Consider the following 18883-nt stretch of genomic DNA (forward strand, 5'->3'; position numbering starts at 1 on the left):
AACATCAAATTTGAGAGAGATCTGCATGTTGATTTGACACCAGATGTCATATCTGACACAACTCCACATGGCCTGGAGGTGGTCTTGAACTGTGAACTTTTTGCTCCAGAAACAAACTTTTGGCCACTTTGCTGCACTACAACATGTTGACTGTGTGAAAACCTAAAAAAAACACACACACGTTTTCCACCCTAACACCATAAAATATTACTGAAGGTGTAATCAATGTTATAAAATGAGCAAAACCTTTTGAAGCATTTCCTTACTTTCTCAGAAATTACAGAAAAACTTGTAAATGTTTTGATAAACACACAAAAAGTACAAAAATGAGAATTTTCAACAAATGAAAAGTGAGCAAACTGTTGATATAAATTTTTATTTCTGTAACAGTTTGCAGTCTTGACTTATTTTTAAAAAGTCTGAGGCAGATGTTTCCTTTCATAATTTGCATGTCTCTTACGTTGTCAGAATCTTTGCTGACAAGAAACCTGCGACAACACAAACACCACCGAAAACATACATCCAGGATTTCTCCATCTTGGACTTTCTTTCCTTCTGAAATTGACTTGTCTGTGCTTCCAGCTGTTCCTGGAATTGGTCTTCTTGCTGCTTCAGTTCTTTCCTGCACTCAGCCATCTGTGCTTCCAGCTGTTTCTGGAACTGAGCTTCTTGCTGGTTCACTTTTTTCTTGCACTCGTCCTTGTGAGCTTCCAGCTTCCTCTGGTACTCTGCCTCCTTGAGCTGCAGGTTCTTGTCCAGCTCTACCCGCATAGCTGCCCGCTCTATCTCCAGGCTGGTCTTTAGAGCTTCCATGTCCTTCTTCAGACGTTCTCGCTCCAGTTTGACCTTGACCAACTTGTCCATAAGAGGCTGCCAGAGTTCTGCAGTGGTCACTGTTGCTTGGTTGACCTTCATTGTCGCTTCCACAGCTTGTTTGGCCAGAGTTCCTTTCTTGGTGTCCTGCTTTTGTTTGTCTCCTTTCATCTTTTTGACTTTCGTTTGCACTTCAAAGGTCTCTGTTGAAAATAAGAATGAAGATGAGATGTTTCATTAGAATCTAACCTGTTCTGATCTGATCACCAGGTACGACTCAGCTTTTAATCAGATCCCAGACCACATATGTTGGTGGCCCAGATTCATTCAAAAATAAAGATTTTTCACCTGTTGACACTCAGAAAAGATCAGATCTTAATGTTCTGATAAAACACATCAAGCAGAAATGTGAAATTTGATTGAAAAAGAAAAACACTTTGACGCTAAAAGATCTACATCTCACTCATACAAGAAGGGGGGGGGGAGGGGGGGGCGCTGTACTTACTGCCCTGGATGGGGAGTCCTCCTCGGCTGGTGATATTTACAGCCATTGGTCCTTTCCTTCCTTCCACAATGTCAAATTGGACCTTCTGTTCTTCTTTAACAATGCAGATTTGTCCGTCAGCATTTTGTTGATGGGGTGTAGTGGAAAAAAACATCCTCCGCCTTGTCTCGCCGTGTGATGAAGCCGTAACCGTCCTTCTCACTGAACCACTTGATCTTGCCCACGACTTTTGTTTTAATCATTTTTGGACCTCTTGAAGCTGCAGCTGTTTGTTTGGACTGAGTCTTCATGGTCTCATCAGCCTGTTGTGTCTTTGGCTCCATGCTCATTGACTTCAGGCTTTCTGACTTTCTCCTTATACTCCCGTTGCTGAGCTCAGGTACTGTTACTTACATGCATGTTCCCTTTGTGAGAACTAAGATGCTTTGTGATGTCATCACAAAGTGACTTTATTCTTTTGTACCTTTGATGACATCACAAAGCATCTCCCACTGTATCAGCATCTTTTGATCTCTTACAAATGCGGATTCATCTATTAATTGATTTTGTGAATAAAACAATTTATTTAAAATTTTAATAAAATTTATAAGATAATAAGGTTATTTTTCATCAGGCTTGTACAATCATTTTATTGATAGATTTTTGTGCATCTATTTCTGTTGTTGAAATTGGAAAATATTGACTTTTTAAGTCAATATTTTTGACTTAAAAAAGGTCACCAGTAGAGGTGACTTAAAAAGTCACCTCTACTGGTGGTTGGCTCTCACTGCGGTATTGTATCACTTCCTGTTCCGGAGCACAGCGGTGTTTTGCTGTATCTGTTGGCTGTTTAATCTGCGCAGTTAGATTGATCTAGTTACCTAGATAATGATTTGTTTCACAGTGTAATCTTCACGTGCCTTAACTAAAGCACTCCCTCTGCTGAATCACCTCTAAATATTTACACATTATTCACTTTGTGTGTTTTTAGGAATCCGCTAGCTTAGCGCAGCTACTAGCTCTTAGGGTTTAGCATGGCGGCTTCTCCTGTCTCTCCCGCACTTTTCTGCTCTGGGTGAAATGTTTAGTTATTCCTCGGCCTCCTTTAGCAGTAATGGTACTTGTAATAAGTGTAGCTTATTCGTAGCTTTGGAGGCCAGGCTGGGCGAATTGGAGACTCGGCTCCGCACCGTGGAAAATTCTACAGCTAGCCAGGCCCCTGTAGTCGGTGCGGACCAAGGTAGCTTAGCCGCCGTTAGTTTCCCTCTGGCAGATCCCGACAGCCGGGAAAGCAGGCCGACTGGGTGACTGTGAGGAGGAAGCGTAGCCCTAAACAGAAGCCCCATGTACACCGCCAACCCGTTCACATTTCTAACCGTTTTTCCCCACTCGGCGACACACCCGCCGAGGAACAAACTCTGGTTATTGGCGACTCTGTTTTGAGAAATGTGAAGTTAGCGACACCAGCAACCATAGTCAATTGTCTTCCGGGGGCCAGAGCAGGCGACATTGAAGGAAATTTGAAACTGCTGACTAAGGCTAAGCGTAAATTTGGTAAGATTGTAATTCACGTCGGCAGTAATGACACCCGGTTACGCCAATCGGAGGTCACTAAAATTAACATTGAATCGGTGTGTAACTTTGCAAAAACAATGTCGGACTCTGTAGTTTTCTCTGGGCCCCTCCCCAATCGGACCGGGAGTGACGTGTTTAGCCGCATGTTCTCCCTGAATTGCTGGCTGTCTGAGTGGTGTCCAAAAAATGAGGTGGGCTTCATAGATAATTGGCAAAGCTTCTGGGGAAAACCTGGTCTTGTTAGGAGAGACGGCATCCATCCCACTTTGGATGGAGCAGCTCTCATTTCTAGAAATCTGGCCAATTTTCTTAAATCCTCCAAACCGTGACTATCCAGGGTTGGGACCAGGAAGCAGAGTTGTTGTCTTACACACCTCTCTGCAGCTTCTCTCCCCCTGCCATTCCCTCATTACCCCATCCCCGTAGAGACGGTGCCTGCTCCCAACCACCAATAACCAGCAAAAATCTATTTAAGCATAAAAATTCAAAAAGAAAAAATAATATAGCACCTTCAACTGCACCACAGACTAAAACAGTTAAATGTGGTCTATTAAACATTAGGTCTCTCTCTTCTAAGTCCCTGTTAGTAAATGATATAATAATTGATCAACATATTGATTTATTTTGCCTTACAGAAACCTGGTTACAGCAGGATGAATATGTTAGTTTAAATGAGTCAACACCCCCGAGTCACACTAACTGCCAGAACGCTCGTAGCACGGGCCGAGGTGGAGCATTAGCAGCAATCTTCCATTCCAGCTTATTAATTAATCAAAAACCCAGACAGAGCTTTAATTCATTTGAAAGCTTGACTCTTAGTCTTGTCCATCCAAATTGGAAGTCCCAAAAACCAGTTTTATTTGTTGTTATCTATCGTCCTCCCGGTCGTTACTGTGAGTTTCTCTGTGAATTTTCAGAACTTTTGTCTGACTTAGTGCTTAGCTCAGATAAGATAATTATAGTGGCCGATTTTAACATCCACACAGATGCTGAGAATGACAGCCTCAACACTGCATTTAATCTATTATTATACTCAATTGGCTTTGCTCAAAATGTAAATGAGTCCACCCACCACTTTAATCATATCTTAGATCTTGTTCTGACTTATGGTATGGAAATTGAAGACTTAACAGTATTCCCTGAAAACTCCCTTCTGTCTGATCATTTCTTAATAACATTTACATTTACTCTGATGGACTACCCAGCAGTGGGGAATAAGTTTCATTACACTAGAAGTCTTTCAGAAAGCGCTGTAACTAGGTTTAAGGATATGATTCCTTCTTTATGTTCTCTAATGCCATATACCAACACAGTGCAGAGTAGCTACCTAAACTCTGTAAGTGAGATAGAGTATCTCGTCAATAGTTTTACATCCTCATTGAAGACAACTTTGGATGCTGTAGCTCCTCTGAAAAAGAGAGCTTTAAATCAGAAGTGCCTGACTCCGTGGTATAACTTTCAAACTCGCAGCTTAAAGCAGATAACCCGTAAGTTGGAGAGGAAATGGCATCTCACTAATTTAGAAGATCTTCACTTAGCCTGGAAAAAGAGTCTGTTGCTCTATAAAAAAGTCCTCCGTAAAGCTAGGACATCTTACTACTCATCACTAATTGAAAAATAAGAACAACCCCAGGTTGTATGCGCTTTGAATGACATATCCTGATCAAAAATGACTCCAAGATTTCTCACAGTATTACTAGAGGTCAGGGTAATGCCATCCAGAGTAAGGATCTGGTTAGACACCATGTTTCTAAGATTTGTGGGGCCAAGTACATAACTTCAGTTTTATCTGAGTTTAAAAGCAGGAAATTAGAGGTCATCCATGTCTTTATGTCTGTAAGACAATCCTGCAGTTTAGCTAATTGGTGTGTGTCCTCTGGCTTCATGGATAGATAAAGCTGGGTATCATCTGCGTAACAATGAAAATTTAAGCAATACCGTCTAATAATACTGCCTAAGGGAAGCATGTATAAAGTGAATAAAATTGGTCCTAGCACAGAACCTTGTGGAACTCCATATTAACTTTAGTCTGTGAAGAAGATTCCCCATTTACATGAACAAATTGTAATCTATTAGACAAATATGATTCAAACCACCGCAGCACAGTGCCTTTAATACCTATGGCATGCTCTAATCTCTGTAATAAAATTTTATGGTCAACAGTATCAAAGCAGCACTGAGGTCTAACAGAACAAGCACAGAGATGAGTCCACTGTCCGAGGCCATAAGAAGATCATTTGTAACCTTCACTAATGCTGTTTCTGTACTATGATGAATTCTAAAACCTGACTGAAACTCTTCAAATAGACCATTCCTCTGCAGATGATCAGTTAGCTGTTTTACAACTACCCTTTCAAGAATTTTTGAGAGAAAAGGAAGGTTGGAGATTGGCCTATAATTAGCTAAGATAGCTGGGTCAATTGATGGCTTTTTAAGTAATGGTTTAATTACTGCCACCTTAAAAGCCTGTGGTACATAGCCAACTAACAAAGATAGATTGATCATATTTAAGATCAAATCATTAAATGGTAGGGCTTCCTTGAGCAGCCTGGTAGGAATGGGGTCTAATAAACATGTTGATGGTTTGGATGAAGTAACTAATGAAAATAACTCAGACAGAACAATCGGAGAGAAAGAGTCTAACCAATACCGGCATCACTGAAAGCAGCCAAGATAACGATACGTCTTTGGGATGGTTATGAGTAATTTTTTCTCTAATAGTTAAAATTTTGTAGCAAAGAAAGTCATGAAGTCATTACTAGTTAAAGTTAATGGAATACTCAGCTCAATAGAGCTCTGACTCTTTGTCAGCCTGGGTACAGTGCTGAAAAGAAACCTGGGGTTGTTCTTATTTTCTTCAATTAGTGATGAGTAGAAAGATGTCCTAGCTTTACGGAGGGCTTTTTTTATAAAGCAACAGACTCTTTTTCCAGGCTAAGTGAAGATCTTCTAAATTAGTGAGACGCCATTTCCTCTCCAACTTACGGGTTATCTGCTTTAAGCTACGAGTTTGTGAGTTATACCACGGAGTCAGACACTTCTGATTTAAAGCTCTCTTTTTTAGAGGAGCTACAGCATCCCAAGTTGTCTTCAATGAGGATGTAAAACTATTGACGAGATACTCTATCTCACAGAGTTTAGGTAGCTACTCTGCACTGTGTTGGTATATGGCATTAGAGAACATAAAGAAGGAATCATGTCCTTAAACCTAGTTACAGCGCTTTCTGAAAGACTTCTAGTGTAATGAAACTTATTCCCCACTGCTGGGTATCCATCAGAGTAAATGTAAATGTTATTAAGAAATGATCAGACAGAAGGAGTTTCAGGGAATACTGTTAAGTCTTCAATTTCCATACCATAAGTCAGAACAAGATCTAAGATATGATTAAAGTGGGGTGGACTCATTTACTTTTTGAGCAAAGCCAATAGAGGTCTAATAATAGATTAAATGCAGTGTTGAGGCTGTCATTCAGCATCGTGTGTGGATGTTAAATCGCCCACTATAATTATCTTATCTGAGCTAAGCACTAAGTCAGACAAAAGGTCTGAAAATTCACAGAGAAACTCACAGTAACGACCAGTGGACGATAGATAAAACTATTAGACCCCATTCCTACCAGGCTGCTCAAGGAAGCCCTACCATTATTTACTGCTTCGATCTTAAATATGATCAATCTATCTTTATTAGTTGGCTATGTACCACAGCTTTTAAGGTGGCAGTAATTAAACCATTACTTAAAAAGCCATCACTTGACCCAGCTATCTTAGCTAATTATAGGCCAATCTCCAACCTTCCTTTTCTCTCAACAATTCTTGAAAGGGTAGTTGTAAAACGCTAACTGATCATCTGCAGAGGAATGGTCTATTTGTAGAGTTTCAGTCAGGTTTTAGAATTCATCATAGTACAGAAACAGCATTAGTGAAGGTTACAAATGATCTTCTTATGGCCTCAGACAGTGGACAGTGGAGTTGAAGGAGTTCCTGAAGTGTCCGCAGTCATCCATATCTACATCACAGTCCCAAACTGCCAATAGCATGCGTGCTAAGAACACTTTAATTCATTCAAGCTCAGTCATAGTACCTGGAGACATGAAGACAGCAGGGCAACCTGACATTTGACCCCAATGTTGTCAACATCCTCCAAGTGTTTGACCTCTGGCTTTGAATTACTGACAGTGTCATCTCAGTAATTTAAAAATACCAAAAAAAAAAAAATCTATTCCTGAAAATGATGCACTTCATGCTAAATAGTGGGGGTAAGAATTGTGCATTTTGTGATAAAAGCACCAAATTTGGCACAGATGTAGCCAAATGAAGTACACAAAAAAAATCTAGATATTAAGCCTTTGTGAATTTTTATCATGGTTGCCATGGCAGCCATTTTTCAAAATAAAATTGAAAAAAAAAATGCTTGTCATGTTGAAAAATATACCATTTTATTTTCTGATCATAATAATTCCAAAAAGGTACAGATTGGACTGTCTGTGACTGAGTGTTGCAGGATAAAAAACGCAAATACAAATTTCAGTTTGTACAGTGGTCAGACATTAAAGTTGCTCCAATTTTGGTTAAAAACTGATGGAAAGTATTGGTTAGTTTTTAAAAGAAATAGTTTGCACAATCTGTCATGCTTAATTATGAGGTTACAGAGGAACACATGCCATATGTCATAAAATCCAATGGATGTCAACCTTTGCATCACTTATTTTTTTTTTTTTTTTTACCAAAATTGGAGCAACTTTAAATTTTGACCCCTGTACAAACTGAAATTGACCTTTGTCACTATAGTTGCTGTTCTTATCCCATATTATTCAGTCATAGACGGTCCCAACTGCACCTTTCCCCCGGGTATGAAATGCGGGAAGACATAGCAATCAGCATGTCTGCCAGTCTGTGTTTTCACTTGTTCGTGAGATATTTCAAGAACCAGTTGACCAATTTCGTTCATATTTAGCACAAGGGTGTAACTTGGATGATCCCCTGACACTTTGTATTACTAATTTGTGGGGACCGGGGGGTTATATCATCTCTGATGACTTTTGTTAAATGTGTTCCTTGTCAGCTGATGTCTGGCACAGCAGATGTGCGCAGCCAGTTTAAATATTAATCACATGATGGACAATAATTTACTTCACTGAAACATTTTGTACAGCGTTTATGTTAAAACAAATTGGCTCTCATGGAAGCTTCAAAAAAGTCCCTACCCATTTCAATTCAGGTGATTCTGCAGTGACATAATCCATTTGTTGTTGTCTGTGATTCCTGCTTAAGATTTTAAAAACTCCATAAATTACCATCAGCATCTCACTGAAAGCAGTGGAACATCCAGTCTGTTGCTGACCGTCAGCACTTGAATTTAGTTTTCCAGAAATGCTGTGTGTCCTCTGTCCCACTCTCACACACTCAGAACGGCAAACAAATGTTCAGACAGCAGGAAAGATCTCTGAACTCCCTTCAGCGTTCTGAACACACACAAAACTTTCTGATAAACTTTGTGGACATCGGCTGACAAGGAACTCGTTTTGCTGGATGGACACACACACTGTGTTTTCCACTGTAAGACCATAAAATATAATTGACGGTGTAATCAAGTAGTTATAAAATAATCATCAAAACCTGATGAAAATTAACCTGATTTTCTCAGAAATTACAGGAAAAACTAAAAAAAAAAGTAAATAGACAAAATTTAAAAAGTACAAAAATGGAAACGTCTCTGTTCTCTCACGACGTCCTGGATCAATAGAGCCTGAAATGTGGAGGTTTTAAGCTTGAAACAGGCTGATGACGCTGCCTGAGAGCGCTGCGCGTCTCGCACTGTGAAAAGTCCTTAAAGCGACAGAATCACCTCAAAATCTCTCATCAGCTGTTAAAATTTTCACTGAAAACCAGCTTAATTTTTCGAACCATGTCCACTTCGATGTGTCTCACAGGTTTTAGAAAAATTTTGATCAAACAAAGCGCCAGTCTCTCAGAAACTTCTCAGACAAAGGAATTCCGACGAGGGGCTGGACGACTCCTCCCACAAGGAGTGCTCACAGGCGAATGACGTCACCGACAGGTGGGAAAAACTCACGCATGCGCACGAGGGTTCAAGCATGTCTGACGTAAAAACATATGAATGAAATCCATATAGTTTTTGAAAAAATAAAAAGGACCTATACTTTACGGACAGCCCTCGTAGTTGTGATTTTCTATCAGTAATTTTAAGTGCCTGTTTATGGATTGATTCCAGTGGTTTCATTGTTGTCTTATTTGCTTGTGACCAGCATGAAATACCAAAAGTTAGCATTGCATTCATGTAGATTTTGGCTCCTTGGATGCTCAAGAATTTCTTATACCTCTGAAATTTGACAAGTTATATTTCAATGTGTGACAAACCTTTTTTATGGTTGTTAAAAGTTAGTTTTGAGTCCAAAATTATGCCTAAATATTTGAACTCAGTGACATTTTTAGTGTTTCACCCTGCACTTTCACCAGGGGGTAGGTTTTAAGATTTTGTTTTGAGAAATATATTGTTGCAGTTTTTCTACATTCAATGTTAGGCAGGAGTCATTAAGCCAGTCAGAAATTTTGTTCATTGCTACTGATAATTTGGCTGCCACTTGTTCAGAGTCCTTCCCATCCGTGTAAATGACCGTGTCATCAGCGTACATCCGCACACCTACACCATCACACACGGATGGTCATTGATATATAGACTGAACAGCAGTGGCCCCAGGACAGAGCCTTGTGGTATTTTGGTAATTGAACTAAACTATATTTTGACTACCTCTTGCAAAGAAAGAACGCACGCAAGACATCACATTAGTGCAGAATAAAATCCACACTGAAGAAATTCTGTTCCGTTTGTCACCGGTTCACCAGTCACAGTGTGATCACTCATCTTAACATTATGCTACTTGTATTTAATTATACATCTCTCTGTTCCTAAGAGCACTGTGTGTATTTCTTTTGTAGGTCAGCGGGTTTCTTAAGCAAGATTTTGAAAAAACGGCCGCACAAAGAGGCTCAGACTCCAGAGTACGGAGATCTAACATTAGCTCAGATTCTTAATGAGAAGCCATCTGGAGGGGAAGGTAAATAATCTGCAGAATTGACACCATGGTCAAAATTTATTACTGTCCTAAACATACGAGTATTTATGTAATATAATGAACTAATTAGAGCTGTTAAATTGTATTGTTAGAACTTTGTGGAAGTTATCAGATAAAATTTCTGTCCTTAACTTAAAACAGTTTGAGGGCCCAATGTTTGCAGTGACATTTAACTGTTTGCACTATTTTAAATTAAGCATCTCATTATAAACATATTTTGAAAAGCATCTGCCAAAGAATTTCCTTTTATGGTCCTTTTGTCAGTAGCCAAGCCCTGTTGTTGTCTCTCAAAAAAAGAAAAAAAATGTTCTGACCATTGGGTAATCTTAACCTTTTGGCAAATTTTGGAACTTGCCCATCTTTTTTGCCTAGATGTTTCCATGTATTACATTATTTTCCTGTGCTGGTTCAGAATGCATGCCGGTATCACCAACCAAACAGTCCCCCTTAAAAATCGGTCCGCCCTGCCTTCACTCCGCATGCATCTTTAGCCGTGGTTCACCGATTATCACCTCGTTTCTGCTTAAAACTGCACTCCAGTCATCATCTATCTCAGCAACAGATAACTGAAGCTTTTGTACAACAATCATTTCCACATAAATTCAGCATTATTTCATCATAAAAGACGGACGAATCGATCAGAGCGCCGCAGCTACATGAGCTGCTAACTGATACATTCACTGTGCGTCGGTCATTTCAAAGCATCACAGAGTATCGGCTCGTTTCCGCTTAAAACGGCCTTGTGTCTACTTAAAACTGACTTAATGATTTAAGAGGTTTTGTCTTGTCATCTGATGGTTAATAATCACATTAATCCATTTGATTGCTTTGGGTGAAGAGACTGTCTCAGACGAGCGGCTCAGCTCCAAAGTGACGCATGCGCAGTGGAGGCGGGGTGGGCCAGTTTTTAGGGGCGGACCGTTCGTTTGCGACACCAGTAAGTATCAGAATGAAGAGTTTGACCAAGATGCCAAAATCTTTTGTTGAATTTATACTTGTTCATAACACTGTTTATCTCAGCTGTTGCCCCCATCCTTTGTGTATCGCAGTCATCTTTGTACTGTGTATTTATTTACATGAGATTGGGTCGGACTTCCTTTCTATTGCTGGGAAGAAAATAATCCCCTCCCCCCACTTAGATTTTGGTATAATGGGAACAATCTCAATGTCATTCTGGTGTGTTTCTATACAAATGCTAGAAAAGAAGTATTAAAAAAAGTAAGTACGTAGAGGCCGAGTGCTAACTGCACTGAATCTGCAAAGGCACTGCAGTCCACCTCCCTCACACGTCTGGAATGAGTCATGGGCTGCCAGCACAGGTGTGTTATTATTTCCAAGCCTTAACTAATGCTGCTCTTTGCTTTCTGATTAAATACTGACCCATGGAAGATTATGCTCAGACTAATTTGAAATGTTTCACATTTCACAAACTTTACATTTCTGCAGCAGTAGCTTCAGTTCAGTTTGAATAAAGGAGTGAAATAATTTGGCAGTCTTCCAACTTGTCCTTCTGCATTCTGTGGCATCAATTTGTGGCAATGACTATTAAAACATTTGTCCTTTCAGTTCCAGCGCCTGGACACCTGTCTCGCTCTTCTTCTCAGCATCACGGTGATTGGGCTGGTAGACGCTTCAGTCGCAGTGCCACCATAAAGATCAGTCGTGCCACACGTGTCTCTGAGCAGTGGAATGCCTCGCTGGATCGAGAAATCTCAAATGCCAATGAATTGCAACACCTAGATGAGTTTCTGGGCAACCAGGTAAACCAAAAGATTTTACTGTCAGAAAAAATGAAGTGGCTCACTGTGATGTTGATTCAGTGACTGCACTTGATGTTAACTGAAAATACGGGCACCTTAGTACGAATCTTACTGCCACCGTGATGTCACCCAGCAGTACTAATAGTACATTTATATATATATATATATATATACATATATATATATATATATATATAAACTGTTAATGGGAATGCTTGTATCGCACCAGTTAATAAATTCCATTGAAATATGAAGCATGTCTTCATTAATTTAGTCATGCTTTGTGTCATGTTGCAAATCGTGTTACATCAAAAATGTTGACATGTTTGTACATTTCCACAGTTTGTCAAAAAAAACCCTCACAAATAGTGAAGTTAGCAATGTTGGAATGGGCTTTCATTATGTGACAGTTACCATATTTTTCGTACTATATGTCACAATGGAATATTAGTTGCATCTGTTGCATTTGTTGCAACTGTTAAGATGGCCCAAGCAGTAACTCCCCCAGTCTTGTCTGCTTGAGGTTTCTTCCTCAAAAAATGCCAGATGGAGTTTTTCCTTACCACTGTCGCCTGCGCACTTCGAGGGGTTGCTGGTATCATAAAGTCCAACTTTACCAGGTTAGACCTTAAGCATGTGATGCACCTTGAGGCAGCATTGTTGTGATTTGGCACTGTATAAATAAAATAATTTGAAATGAATCTGTCCAAAAATGTCATGAACAAGAAAAACATGTTGCATTGGTCTGTAAATCACATTTACTTTTGAAACGTGGTGCTACTGCTTCAGAACCAAAATGAATTTAATTGGCCACCAAAACCAAAATGAATTTAATTGGCACATTATTTACTCATAATGTAAACAGTACGTTAATGAGCAGAAGCTAATGGTTGTTGGAGGCACAAAGAACTCAAGCGTTAACTGATTCTTGTCACTACTGAACAGACAAAAACATCAAGAAGGAAGTAAATGTGTGCACATTTATCTCATTAAGTGGAACTAATTTTTTTAATTGATTAGACATTTTTAAAAATTATATCTAAGCTTACTGTATAGTCATTTATCTCCCGGCTGTCCCGCAAAGTGCAAACAAGTGGAGTGCCATATAGTATGAAGGTTATTCTCTTTCTTTTTTCAAGATAGTGTGACGATTATTTCCTCTCTTTATTCAAGAGTGTGGTTTGTTAGTTTGAGAGCATGAATTATAAATTTCCCTCATTCTCAAAGACCCATCACATCCTCCTAATTTGGAGCTCCTCCTTACATTACCCACCAATGTGTGGGGTGAGGAACAAAATTTCACATAAATTGCCAGGTCCTGTTTCTGCTGGCAATACCATTAGTACAAGGCACAGTGTGAACTGCTGAATGAAATTTGATCAAATGTGACAAAATTAGAGTTCTTTCAGTGATTCCTGTTTTTAATCCTCATCTCCTACCTGTGGCATTACAAACGTGTATATAAATCTTTATTGTCGTGCTACTTTATTGGTCTACACTTGTGGCAGGTATACCATCTAACTCCTCTTGTGATGGTGGATCTGTCTTCTCTACAGGTCAATGATTTCCGTTCCAGGGGGAAGCCGCTGTCCGCCGCAGAGGCCATTTTTGTTACAGCCACCATGCAATTTAGAGAGACTATCAAAGCCATGTATTCTCTCCCAGTGAGTGTGTTTGCAGGCACACACATAATGCATCCGTATCAAAGCACTTCCTTTCACTTAAATCTCTCTCCTCTCTGCTATTATAGAAACCAACCATTGGCTACAAAGGTCTGATGAAAGGCTACCAGAATAAAGTGATCCACCTGGCAGGTGAGGACCAGAAAGGAGAGGTTCAGCTGGTGGTCAACCTGTTTCAGTCCGTGCTTGATGGCTTCATCAGAGGAGAGATAAAGAAGGAGGAGGCGGAGCCTTCCAAGGTGAAAGAACACAAAGATAAATTCGATTACTGCGCTCATAGAGTGCTAACCTCCGCCAATGTTAGTTTCCAATTCCACAAATTCTTACCTTGGAAAAAATTTTCAAGGTCAAAGTCCTATTGGAAGTGGCTTTTCAGAAGCTAAAATGTAATACAAAATAGATCAAAAGGGCTTTTCAATGTTAAAGTCAAATCTGCTAAATCCACATTGAGATATAAGGCAAAATGTTCACCAAATGAGCTTTTCAATATTAAATTCAAATGTCCACAAAATCCACAAGCCGGATCAGATCCGGATCAAACTTTGTCAGGTGATAGTGAGTCATTCTGCACCTCACTTTCAAATATGAGAGTGACTGGATCACGTTTGATTAAGATATTATATAAAATGTACATTAAATGGGGTTTTCAATGTTAAATTTAAATGGCCACGAAATCCACGATCTGACTCAGATCAGGATCAAATTTTGCCAGTTGGTAAAGGATACAATCCCACATAACACTCTTAAATATGAAAGAAATTTGATTTTTTTTTCTTTCTTTTTTTTGAGAATTATGAATTCTTGAAAATTCTTACAATGTTAAAGATAGGGATTTTTCCAAGATTTTTTTCCCGACTTTCACCTTTGACCTCAAAAATTTAATGAGTTCTTGCATATCAGGATATGAATCCTCTGTCATATCATATCCCAAAATTGTGGGTTACAGGCTGTTCACATACAGACAGACAAACAAATGGGTGAAAACATAACCTCTGTCATAACTTTATATGCGCACAATCAAACACAGTGTAATCACATGTGCATTCTATCTATATTTCAGCCCGCTAAAGCTCGGAAGAAGAGGCGGAAAAAAGATAAAAGTGTAAGAATGCAGAGGTTAAATTCTGAGTGCTACCGTACTTTGTTTGTTTTCTAACCGAGTGCCTGTGTTGTTAGATGGAGAGCCCCCTGGATCACGTTTTCATCAACTATCAGGTCAGCATTATGCAGTCATGTGACCAGTGTAGCTCTTACATCTGGGGCATGGAGAAAGCCTACATGTGCAGCTGTGAGTTATCACCCAAATTCAGTTCTTTTAACCATGTAGCAAATCTTTCATAGAATAATATAAGGTGTCAATGTACAAATTAATTCTTGGATATTTTTGTTGTTGTTCTCCTTTAGATTGCAAAATGGTTTGCCATAGGAAGTGCCTGTACAAAATAAGCACCGACTGCTCCACCTTCTGTGCCAAAAAGGTATATCTTACCTGCATTTAATAAAACACAGAGCTGCATTAATGAGATGCTTTTTTCAGATGCATCTGTATATACAGTCTAGGAATAGTGTGCATCCCTCAACCAAGGGCCTACAATCTGCTGACAATCTGAAGTGAAAGAGCAATAGGATGTTTAAGTATTTTACCTGCATTTATATAAAACACAGAGCTGCATTAATGAGATGCTTTTTTCAGATGCATCTGTATATACAGTCTAGGAATAGTGTGCATCCCTCAACCAAGGGCCTACAATCTGCTGACAATCTGAAGTAAAAGAGCAATAGGATGTTTAAGTATTTTTTTAAATGTTCAGATACATTTCTGTAAGACAGCTTTTTTAAAATACTATACAGTTACCCTGCACATATGTGATTCACATTTGAAAAACTCTTAAGGGCATTTATGGATAATTAGACATGTGATACACATGCTTTCCACATATTAGTTTCTGAACAATTGACAAAAATGAAGAGAAGTGCCTTATGTGCCGCTTTTAAAAACATCTGTTCAGTCCTTTTTCTGGGTTTGCCTTAAACCAGGGTTCATGAACATGGCTCCATTGTTTTTCAAGTTATCCTACAAACAAACCAGCCAACTAACAGGAAAAACAAAACCTCTGTTGGGGTAATTGTTGTTTTGTTAGCTGTCAATGACACCATATCCCATGAGTCTTAGGTGTGGAAGCACTGTTTAAGTCTCAGTCGTTATGGTCTATAATTTAGTATAAAATCCTGGGAAAAAGAAAACGTGTAACTACACAGAACCCGTCTCAGCTGCATGCCAGTGTTACCATTGGATATAATCAGATGGTGCTTTCACATTAAAACAGTTATAACTGTCAGCTCTCTTTGTCTTTGATCCCAGGCAGTGTTTCTGATTGCATGAGCTGTTGATGATGGTTAGACTGGATAAGCCGAGTTTTTACAGACTGCTGCTTTTTGGTTCAAATCTGCAGAGTGATGACGAGGCTGGTGGTCAGCACTTTGGGGTGCGCGTGTGCCAACTGGTTAGTGATAAGAACCCAGTGCCCATGGTGCTAGAGATGATGCTGGAACATGTGGAGATGAACGGCCTCTACACCGAGGGAATCTACAGGAAGTCTGGCTCTGCCAATCGCATTAAAGAGCTGCATCAGCGGCTGGAGGCCGGTCAGTCTCATCCGTGTGATGTGTCTAGCAGAGTGCTGTTTTAGAATTATTGTAGCCTTGAAGAGAAGTGTTTATCAGACTTATAAAAAAAAATACTGTACATATTTAACATTGATATTGTGGTTTTTAGATCCCCATTTGGTGTGCCTTGAGGATTACCCGATCCACACGGTGACAGGCCTGGTCAAACAGTGGTTGAGGGAGCTGCCAGATCCACTCATGACCTTCATGCATTACAATGACTTCCTGCATGCAGTGGGTGAGTACGTCATTTGCCACGAGAGGGCAGCATTTAACAGTCGTTGATGGGCCTTCTGCAAGTGACCCAGTAATGGCTGAAAATAAATCTGATCATTTCTCTTGCTCATATTAATTGGGTTTGTTAAACAGCTGGTAGTATCATAAAGTCCAACTTTACCAGGTTCAGCATCTTATCTTAAAGTAGGAATTAGTGTTCCTAATTAGCGTTTAATGTGCCTGCTCTTGGTAGAACTTCCAGAGAAGCAGGAGCAGCTTCATGCCATCTACAAGGTGCTCGAAGAGCTTCCTTCTCCGAACTTCAACACATTGGAGAGACTCATCTTTCACCTTGTCAGGTAGGATTCTTTCCTTGTGGTAAAACTTAATGTGACCACGATATAAATTACCAATGTTTGCTCTCAAACCTCTGCCCTCCTTTGCACTGAATTACTTCTTGTTTTATTGATTGTCTTTTTACAGTTATCTTCAATTTACTTCAGAAATTCAGTTGAATTTTAGTTTATTAATTGTGGCTGCACACACAGATATTTTTTTCTTTTTAATTCTTAATTTATTGTTTTTGTTGTTTTACCAAACTGCCTGTAAACGATTGGCCACATGCTTACTGTGCCAGAATTCTCTTGCAGGGTTTGTAAAGAAGAACCACACAACCGCATGTCTCCTAACTCATTGGCCATAGTATTTGCCCCGTGTATCTTGCGTTGCCCAGACAGCGCAGACCCACTCATGAGCATGAAGGATGTGGCCAAGACCACCACGTAAGACTCTTTTTTTTTTTTTTTTTTTTTTTTTCTGACATTATTTTGTTTTACATTACGTAAACAGCACATACATGTGCAGGGAAGCGCTGTATACAGTGTGCTCCTCTTGATGAAGACACTTTGTTCCTTCGCTGCCTTTCAGGTGTGTGGAGATGGTAATCCATGAGCAGATCAGACGCTACAACGAGAAGATGGAGGAGATTGAGCAGCTTGAGTATGCCGAGGCTCTGGCGGTTAACCAACTCAAACTCAAGAGACAGAATACGGTGAGGAGCAGATCATGGCCTCTTCAGTTTGTTTTAACCCTCTGCAGTTTGCTTTAACCATCTGCAGTCGTTCAACAGGGATGCATGTCAGTCACATGAACGAATTAAGCGGTCCTCCCATCAAATTTCCCACAGTTTCAGTTTCAGTTTGAATGTTTGTTGAATGTGCAGACTTCAACCTATATACAGTTTTTAAATTTTGTTGGTGGACCCAGTAAAACTTGAATAATGATTAATAATTTTCGGTAGGCTTTTTCTTGATTTATTATGGAAATGTGTGTGGAGTGGTTCTCCATGCTGCACTCGTCCAGCATGTGTGTGAACGGGGCTTCTCTCCCTCTTTTGTCCTCTCTGCCTGCAGCAATTGCAAGGGGAAGGAAAATATCACTTTCCCTTTATCATTTGGTGTTAAACGCATGTTCTAAACCAAACTAAAATTGACGTGCTGCATTCAGCTCGCCAGTGAAAGTCTTTCCTCATTCATGTTCTCTCTGTGTGTGTGGGGGGGGGAGCATCTTCCCCTTGATCCTTGGTGGAAAAACACATAATGTAAAACCAATCAAAACCACCTCTTCCACATGGATTGATCAGAAACCCCACATGGGGTTGTTTTTGAGGGGGGAAAAGCCCCCAAAGACAAACGCTGCTTCCAAGTGGGTAGCAGCAGGCATGACTAAGGATGGGTATCGATAAGATTTTATCTATACCATTATCGATTCCGCTTATCGATACCTTTTGTGAATATTTTGTGTACTAAAAGTAGGCTTTACAGGTTTTCTATGTCAGCGGGTCAAAGAGCTTTTTCTTATTGTGCACCTGCTCTGTGGAACGGACTTCCTGCGACCGTGAGGCAGTCGGAGTCCGTGGACATTTTTAGGTCAAGACTTAAAGCCTATTTTTGTTCTCTTTCTTATGAATAGTTTTTATTTTTTATCTGTTTTATTCTTTCTCTTCTGTTTTTAATTATTTATTTGAATTTTTGAATTTTTATTTATTTATTTAAATTTTTTATGCTGAACTGTTCTATGTGAGGTGCCTTGAGACGGCTTTTGTTGTGATTTGGTGCTTTATAAGCCAATTAAATTGAAATTGGAAATTTTATTGAAATTGACATTTTATTGAGTCTTAAAGTAAATAAATATAAAATTGGCCACTGGATCCTTAAACTTTGGACATAATAAACTCTACATGGTGGATCCTTGATCTCTGGACATAAATAGGAGTAAACAAAATCTGTAGTTTTTTCCAAAAGCATTTCCTTTGAGACATTATTGACATGAATGTCTTTCCATACATGTGAGCTGAGCTCTTGCAGCCGGCTGCGCTACACATCAGGATGTAATTATAAAGAATGCAGGACGTCTCATTTTGGTAGGGAAAAAAACATTTTAGCCGATTGTAGTTTCTTGTCTGTATTAAAACATTTATAAGAGGTGTCATTTTATTCAAAGCGGTGATTCGCTTTGAAGTTATTAATTCCGACCGGACTCTGTCTCAGCAGAGAGCCGCGCAGCGTTTAGAGCTGTGCCAGTGGAATGGAG

The 18883-nt window shown here is 39.5% G+C and overlaps 1 protein-coding gene across 1 annotated transcript; it reads left to right on the forward strand.

Annotated features, from left to right (window-relative positions):
• Positions 1-9502: 9502 nt before the first annotated feature.
• Positions 9503-17399, forward strand: LOC117518089 (unconventional myosin-IXb-like). The gene is made up of 13 exons (XM_034179151.1): positions 9503-9519; positions 9830-9948; positions 11533-11726; positions 13283-13390; positions 13477-13647; positions 14469-14510; positions 14585-14696; positions 14813-14886; positions 15862-16054; positions 16185-16313; positions 16545-16650; positions 16942-17073; positions 17219-17399. The coding sequence occupies exons 1-13, from the start codon at positions 9503-9505 to the stop codon at positions 17397-17399; spliced, it is 1578 nt and encodes a 525-aa protein (XP_034035042.1).
• Positions 17400-18883: the final 1484 nt, after the last annotated feature.

This window comes from Thalassophryne amazonica, chromosome 10 (genome assembly GCF_902500255.1).
Source record: "Thalassophryne amazonica chromosome 10, fThaAma1.1, whole genome shotgun sequence".
Lineage (NCBI taxonomy): Eukaryota > Metazoa > Chordata > Actinopteri > Batrachoidiformes > Batrachoididae > Thalassophryne > Thalassophryne amazonica.